This window comes from Pelobates fuscus, chromosome 5 (genome assembly GCF_036172605.1).
Source record: "Pelobates fuscus isolate aPelFus1 chromosome 5, aPelFus1.pri, whole genome shotgun sequence".
NCBI lineage: Eukaryota > Metazoa > Chordata > Amphibia > Anura > Pelobatidae > Pelobates > Pelobates fuscus.
The window spans coordinates 380261625-380270687 of NC_086321.1; the positions used below are offsets into that span (position 1 = coordinate 380261625).

At 39.3% G+C, this 9063-nt stretch overlaps 1 protein-coding gene across 1 annotated transcript in view; it reads left to right on the forward strand.

Annotated features, from left to right (window-relative positions):
• Window positions 1–8708, forward strand: part of SLC38A10 (solute carrier family 38 member 10) — a 49785-nt gene extending 41077 nt beyond the window's left edge. The window contains exons 15-16 of the mRNA XM_063456303.1: window positions 3803–3967; window positions 5491–8708. Coding sequence (XP_063312373.1) covers window positions 3803–3967; window positions 5491–6497 — 1172 coding nt within the window. The 3' untranslated portion in view covers window positions 6498–8708. The remainder of the gene's footprint in view (window positions 1–3802; window positions 3968–5490) is intronic.
• The last annotated feature ends 355 nt before the right edge of the window (window positions 8709–9063 follow it).

Genomic DNA, 9063 nt, shown 5'->3' on the forward strand with positions numbered 1-9063 from the left:
GCTGAATATTATTATTGGGATTGGAGAGTAGGACTAGATCGTTTCATGGCTGAATATTATTATCGTGATTGGGGAGTAGGACTAGATCGTTTCATGGCTGAATATTATTATTGGGATTGGAGAGTAGGACTAGATCGTTTCATGGCTGAATATTATTATTGTGATTGGGGAGTAGGACTAGATCGTTTCATGGCTGAATATTATTATTGGGATTGGAGAGTAGGACTAGATCGTTTCATGGCTGAATATTATTATTGTGATTGGGGAGTAGGACTAGATCGTTTCATGGCTGAATATTATTATTGGGATTGGAGAGTAGGACTAGATCGTTTCATGGCTGAATATTATTATTGTGATTGGGGAGTAGGACTAGATCGTTTCATGGCTGAATATTATTATTGTGATTGGGGAGTAGGACTAGATCGTTTCATGGCTGAATAATATTATTGGGATTGGAGAGTAGGACTAGATCGTTTCATGGCTGAATATTATTATTGGGATTGGAGAGTAGGACTAGATCGTTTCATGGCTGAATATTATTATTGTGATTGGGGAGTAGGACTAGATCGTTTCATGGCTGAATATTATTATTGGGATTGGGGAGTAGGACTAGATCGTTTCATGGCTGAATATTATTATTGGGATTGGAGAGTAGGACTAGATCGTTTCATGGCTGAATATTATTGTGATTGGAGAGTAGGACTAGATCGTTTCATGGCCGAATAGTATTATTGGGATTGGGGAGTAGGACTGGATCGTTTCATGGCTGAATATTATTATTGTGATTGGAGAGTAGGACTAGATCGTTTCATGGCTGAATATTATTATTGGGATTGGGGAGTAGGACTAGATCGTTTCATGGCTGAATATTATTATTGGGATTGGGGAGTAGGACTAGATCGTTTCATGGCTGAATATTATTATTGGGATTGGGGAGTAGGACTAGATAGTTTCATGGCTGAATATTATTATTGTGATTGGAGAGTTGGACTAGATCGTTTCATGGCTGAATATTATTATTGGGATTGGAGAGTAGGACTAGATCGTTTCATGGCTGAATATTATTATTGGGATTGGAGAGTAGGACTAGATCGTTTCATGGCTGAATATTATTATTGGGATTGGAGAGTAGGACTAGATCGTTTAATGGCTGAATATTATTATTGGGATTGGAGAGTAGGACTAGATCGTTTCATGGCTGAATATTATTATTGGGATTGGGGAGTAGTACTAGATCGTTTCATGGCTGAATATTATTATTGGGATTGGAGAGTAGGACTAGATCGTTTAATGGCTGAGTATTATTATTGGGATTGGGGAGTAGGACTAGATCGTTTCATGGCTGAATATTATTATTGGGATTGGGGAGTAGGACTAGATCGTTTCATGGCTGAATATTATTATTGTGATTGGAGAGTTGGACTAGATCGTTTCATGGCTGAATATTATTATTGGGATTGGAGAGTAGGACTAGATCGTTTCATGGCTGAATATTATCATTGTGATTGGAGAGTAGGACTAGATCGTTTCATGGCTGAATATTATTATTGGGATTGGAGAGTAGGACTGGATCGTTTCATGGCTGAATATTATTATTGTGATTGGAGAGTTGGACTAGATCGTTTCATGGCTGAATATTATTATTGGGATTGGAGAGTAGGACTAGATCGTTTCATGGCTGAATATTATTATTGTGATTGGGGAGTAGGACTAGATCGTTTCATGGCTGAATATTATTATTGGGATTGGGGAGTAGGACTAGATCGTTTCATGGCTGAATATTATTATTGTGATTGGGGAGTAGGACTAGATCGTTTCATGGCTGAGTATTATTATTGGGATTGGAGAGTAGGACTAGATCGTTTCATGGCTGAATATTATCATTGTGATTGGAGAGTAGGACTAGATCGTTTCATGGCTGAATATTATTATTGGGATTGGAGAGTAGGACTGGATCGTTTCATGGCTGAATATTATTATTGTGATTGGAGAGTTGGACTAGATCGTTTCATGGCTGAATATTATTATTGGGATTGGAGAGTAGGACTAGATCGTTTCATGGCTGAATATTATTATTGTGATTGGGGAGTAGGACTAGATCGTTTCATGGCTGAATATTATTATTGGGATTGGGGAGTAGGACTAGATCGTTTCATGGCTGAATATTATTATTGTGATTGGGGAGTAGGACTAGATCGTTTCATGGCTGAGTATTATTATTGGGATTGGGGAGTAGGACTAGATCGTTTCATGGCTGAATATTATTATTGGGATTGGGGAGTAGGACTAGATCGTTTCATGGCTGAATATTATCATTGTGATTGGAGAGTAGGACTAGATCGTTTCATGGCTGAATATTATTATTGGGATTGGAGAGTAGGACTGGATCGTTTCATGGCTGAATATTATTATTGTGATTGGAGAGTTGGACTAGATCGTTTCATGGCTGAATATTATTATTGGGATTGGAGAGTAGGACTAGATCGTTTCATGGCTGAATATTATTATTGTGATTGGGGAGTAGGACTAGATCGTTTCATGGCTGAATATTATTATTGTGATTGGGGAGTAGCACTTCATGTTTTCAAGGGTGAATTTTTGTTTCAAAAGTTTATTCAATCAGGGGTGTCATAATTCCACTAGCGGAGAAGGTATTCTATGTATCTACCATGCTTACACTGTTAGTTATTACTGCTTCAACTGAAAGACTATTCCAAGAATCTATGTGCTTTATGTCTGTTGAAACCTGTCGACCTTGCCTGTATTCTACATATTGTAATATAACATGGCCTTCTTTGGGCATGAAAAGGTGTCAAAATATGGTAACACCAAACTTGCACACACCCTCTGCGAGCACATAGTTTTATTTTGATTATAGCTCATCAGCCAGCCAAAGATGTAATGCTAATAAATCGTTTTCTAGATTACAACTTCCATTATAGTCAACCAGTCATAAGCCTGAAAGATCGGACGTTAGTAACACAAATAAATGCCAAGTCTTGACCGGTCTGTCAGGGAAGCTTTTAGTAGATTCTGGTTTTACTGCAACTGTACAATATTTTGTCTTCCGTCTTCTTTCTTTCTCGCATGCCATCCTGGGACCTTCACAGCCAAACTTAGAAGGCTAGCAGAACGTAAGCATGCCTGTGTTTTGCAGTAGTACATGGCTAACTGTTAATCTGTGTCAGAAGATTCAGTAACACATTTATACTTAATAAATACTTGTTCCGTTAGGTTAAAATAATACTGTGGCCGTACATTGAAGACCAAAATAACAACATTCAAACTTCCTTGTTTTCCCTTTATGTAAAGCTCTCCCTTCCCCCAACCCCCAAAATGTATTTTTCTACATTTGTTTTTATCTATACTCAGAGATGTGATATCGATCTCCCTTCATCATCCCTTTAATTTGTTCCATTTTGCAGTATTCCATCAGCCTGGTCACAAAGTTCTGGTGCTTTTTAATATAAAGCTTTTCACCACTTACAAACAAGCGAATCTTTGTGTCTCCACCTGTCATAGAAGATGCCATTTGTTTTATTTAGATATTTATCATTTCCATAACTCTCGCGTTTATTTGGCCATTTTACTTTCGATTAACGAACAGGAGATGAGATAGCCGTGTAAAAGCATTATTGATGGTATTTCTTTTCTATTGGCCAAGCTGAGCTTTGAGGTTTGACAGCTGACTGCATGACTAGCTTTTCTAACCGTAGACTAACACTGGCTCGTCACGTGACCATTGCGATACCAAGTCATAGTAAAAAAGTTTCCTTCACCTCTTTATTCATTATGCATTTAGAAGCGGGGAAAGAGGAGATTCTGGATCACGCCATATTGCTCCAAGTTATCAAGGAACAGCAGGTGCAGCAGAAACGCTTACTAGATCAGCAGGAGAAGCTGTTAGAAGTGATCAAAGAACAACACATGGAAATCCACCAGCAGAAGGAAGAGGTGGAACAGCAAGGTTGGTATAAAAACTAGAATCGGGCTTCTAGTGTTCTATGAAGCAAGCCTGGCTTCCAGGGTTTATGAGGATATAAAACAATCTGGAGCTTGTGTTCATTTCAGAAAAGTAAATCAAATAAAATGTGCAGTAAGATCTATCCTCTAACAGTAATTAGTGGGAGAATATGAGTCGGCTAAAGACCATACTGCTTTCAGTTTGCAGTACCAGTTTGTCCTGTGGGAATCTGAAATAAAAGGTATGTGTGTAAAATATATTTTTAATAATACAGTCAATACATAAAATGCAATAAATAAGAGTAGCCATCTCCCTAAAACACCAAGACCCCACTCACCCTGTACAAACCTTGCGTCCTCTGTCCACTTTGTAGAATACTCTGTGGATGTAAATCGGACTTTATTCATTTCTCACTGCCCTTTCTGGAATGGTTATAGACTTGTGTTCATGCCTAATGGCTGCCCATGATAGGTAACACGAGAATTGGTTGAAGTCAGCCGTTATGGGAGTTCGGAAATTAAGGGAGTGCTAAAAGGGAATCCAGAGATTGATGAAATTAGTGTGTTGCATGTAGTTATTTTATTATATAGATAATGCACAGAAGTATTCTCCTACAATAATCATAAAGCTGCACAGATGAGAAGCGTTGTGAACTTCAGGCAGACCCTTCACACACCCGTCCATTCAGGTCTATTGGCTGTGATCTTTGGCTGTGATCCTTTAAATCTCTCCAGCCCTGGTCCTGTGATTGGCTGAGACTCTAATTGCACAGGTGTTCAGCCGAAACACAGGCTTTCTACATTAACCACTTGGACAACAGTGAAACAGGCAGCTCGGAATTCTGATTAAAGGCAGAAATAAAATATACTTGTCTCCTAAACTAGACATCCTTCAGACGAAAGATTGCAGGCATAGGGCAGCGTTCCATCTACATTGTTCTAGTAGAACTGCTAGCAAATATATAGATTTGAAACCGCGTGAAAAGATCTATTCCCTAGCAATGCCTGTCACTCAGTTTCTCACTATACTAAGCCACACAGACAGCACGGCATCTACGCTGAGATATTGGTGATGAGAGCAGAACCAACTTACACACGGTTCCACTCTTTCCGCTGTCTCAGCAACTATAGCAAATGTGCTGTAGTTCTTGTGATTATTTGTTTGGCGATTGCATCTCCATAAGGGCTGAGACTGATATCAGTCCGTTCAGTCTCTAGTGTGAAAGTAAAGTAAATTAATATAAAAGGATATGTTGATATTAAAAATTACACTGAATTTGTCATTGCTGGTTACCTTTAGTCATTTGGTGATATTTTAGGTTGTTTGAACAGTATTCTAACATGCTTTGCTTGACTGCAAACATAATATTCAATAGTTTTAGTGGAAAGATTCAAATTTACAGAGTAAAACAATGTCCCCCACCGTCCCCCCCTCAGAAACCGATTCACGTACATCACTTTAACATGAAACACACTGTTTTGATTAATGTTTTTCTCTAATTTTTGTCTTCTACATTCTTGGTGTAGAAAAGGTTGAAGGGCAAGCCGTAGTGATACCTAGAAGCAAAGAAGATGTCAAAGCTGCCAACTTGGAAATACAATCAGAAATCAAACCAGCCCCTCTGGAAGACATCGGAAAAAATGTTGAAACTGATGAGAAAGAAGTTAAGCATGTTGTGCCCCAAGAGCTACCAGCTGAGGTTAAACAGGAGAATGAGAAAATCATTCCCCTGAATAAACAGGTAAAGTTGGTGGTGACAGAGAATCGTAGGAATGAAGAACCTGTTGGAGTTCAGAAAGTACAGGTAGAACCCATTCAAAATGCAGATCATGCTCCAGTACCAGAAAAACCAAAACAGCCTGTTTTAAAACCATTGGTGCAGAATCCAGTTCCAGAAGACCGAGAACCACTGAAGGACCAAGACAAAGGCCTTCTGAAAAAGGAAGATCTCAATCAACACAGAACTCTGCATAAATCAAAAGAGTTAAAAATGGAGTCTGACTCGAAGGACAAAATCCAAGTGCAGGAACAGCCAACAGAGGAAAAACAGAAAGTGAAACCCGCAGGAGTTGACCTGCAGAAGAAAACTAAGCAGGTGGAAAAAGACGAGGGGAGAATAGTCCAAGCTGAAGTTCCCAGAGAGGATCAAGATGTCCAGAAACAAAACCTAGCCGTCAACTTACGAGCAGATGAAAACAATCCTCCTGTGGAAGTCAAAAAGCTTGCAGAAGACCAGAAAGTTGCAGAAAAGGAGATTAAAGAGGGCAAGGTAGACGAAGCACAAGAGCATGATCAGGGTAAACCAAATCGAGACCTGAAGCTCCAAAATGATCTGGATCTGAAGAGGAGGAAAAGAGACCTTGAAGAGGATAAAGAACCACAAATCATTAGCTTGGATTCCGTCCCAAACCTTAAGGTTAATGACCTACGTGGAGCCCTGGAGACACGGCTCAATCAGGCAGCCGAGGGGGTACTTCAAATTGTCCACAGCCGGCAAATCAAACAGCTAAAAGAGGAAGAGAAGAAAAGATGAGCAAATTCTGACTTTTTGACTATTGAAAGAGCAAGTCCTGCAATTAATCCTTAGGGCCACATACCAAAGAGGCCTTCAGCTTTGTGTAGCTCCATTTTGTTGTAGGCCTAAATATATTGATTCTTAGATGGAATAGCTCTTTCCTACCCAAAACACAGCCGCATGGGAAATGTGTTTTCTGCAAATTATCTCGTAAGAATAAAAGGGAAACTGATTTATTAACCTCCCTCCAGCATGGACTCCAAACATCCTTACAAGAAAGGAGACAGCCCTAGTAACAATCAAACTATATTCTCCCCATTCTTTACTCAGTAGTAACTGAACCTGGTACCAAGTAATTGGGCTTGGTACAAGCAAGATAGGAATTGAAATGCTTGCATATTTTTTTAAGAAGCCCCGTTAATTCTAACAATATGCTGCAAATCCACACCATTCCAAGTGTAATAACACATCTTGTTATCTCTCAGACTCCATAATGAGGAGTAGCTGTGGCCCACAAATTAGAATTCCCAGTACTGGAGGAGTACAGCTTTCTAAGCAGCAGGGGGCAGTGTACTTTAAAAGGAAGACAATAATGGAATAAATAGGTTCTGCTTAAAGATTAAAAACCTATTTTGTTGACATGATAGCATGATGTTTCACTTCCTAAGTGTGTATTCAGATTTTAGCTCCGCTTTGTTTTATCATTCTCCTAACTTCTAACGTCTCATCAATAATTCTGTAAAAGCATGCAATTTAAGATGTGATTATGAGAGGATTTTACATGATTGGAAGGATACAGTTGGGCATTTTCTTAAAAAGTTGCATTTTAAAACCAATTCACTGTCATTTTACCATTCACACTGATATCTCGGCTGACTTAAGAGGGGGCAAAATGCCTTTAGATATCGAAACCAAAGTCCCCCCCCTCCCCCCCCAGTACCAGTGGGAACTTTATATCCACCCGAAGCACATCTCAAAAAGGCATATCTACTAAAGGGAGAATTCGGGTTGAATTTCAAATGCAAGGTAAAAAAAACCAAGCAAACTGGAAACATTCTCTAAGTTGGCTTTGCTTTTAATGTGGCTACTTTGGCCTTTGGAATTCACTTTAATTCTCTTTTTAGTAAATAACCCTGTACGTCCCAATGGTTTATATAAAGGCAGACTGGAAGAAGTCGAAATTGGTATCAGGATCCCTGCTGCCAGAGAGCACTGACGTGAATATAAAATGTAGCACAAAGTTTGATTGTTCATCATATAGGACCAATGTGTTAAATCAACTCTCCACGCACTATAACCACTACAACTCATTGTAAAGGTGTAATGGTTAAGACGCATGGAGTTGAACTGTTTTAGACGTGTTTGTTTTCTTACCGTGTGTTTACCAGGAACCTCTCTCTGCCTCCACTACTGATGATGGAGACTCGATGTATGAGAGGTATTCCATATTGGTGTCTTAAAGCCACGGTTTGAAATAATGCGAGTGCTGCACCATTTGTGGGGTATTTTAAGTGAACCTATCTTAAAGAGTTTTACTTTAAGTGCTACATTTCCTGAAGCTCTATTAAAAAATGACCCCTTCTTCAACACTGCCGCCATGCCTGGTTCCGGGATGTAATCTAAGTGACAACTACCGTCTGTTCCCTCATAACTCTTGTTGGAGGGTTCTCCTGCTGAAGCCTGTGAATCCTTCACCCTAGAGGGCAATGGCTTTGGTATAGCTGTGAGTAACGAGAATTGATTGACAGGCGAGGACAAGGCTATTTAATTAAAATATTTATATATGCTGTCTTTGAAATGTAATGCTGTTTGATAAGTGTATAAATCCAGAGTTTAATGAAAGGTTCACTTTAACAGCAGTCAAATCTCACAGGTATTTATATTGAGATCTTAAAATACTCCAACTGTTAATAAAGCTTCTCTGATGAGCTCCAACTCAGCCGCTGTTTTGCTGCGTACATTGTAGATCTTTGTAATCCATTCGTTTGAAATCATTTTCTTTTTTTCATTGTACATTGTGAAAAGCAAGTTGCTACCCATTCTGGTGTCTATTTCCCTAATTGTGAAAGTAAATGCCGGCATGACAATGTGCTAATCAGCATTCCCTTATTCACAGGCCACGTTTCTTGGATAATATTTGATTATTTTATAAGACAAAGCGTAAAGATTATGCAAGCGGCTGGAAAAGCGGGACATTCTTATAATAAAAAGATCTGATAAATAGACTGCTGTAAGAAAAATGATTTTCCTAATACTATAAATTTATTCAAGGAATACACCAAGCTCCATAATCCCTATGGCACGCCGTAATGATGGTGCTAGGAGTGCCCACCTACAGTAATTAGTCCGCTCTTACCTGGGATCTGCTGTGTAGCTGCCTTCTCCTCATTTGCAGCTGGAATTTCGGTTACTGAGCAAAGCCCGACTGTGTAGGGGCACAGGGTGGTGACCGGCATCGTGGATCCAAGGTTGTAATAACTACATACTCTGGGAGGTTACAGGGACATTGGTGACATCATAACTAGTACAGCAGTAGTGTGGTGGTTATGGTACTTGGAGTGTTCCTTTAAATATCTAAAGACAC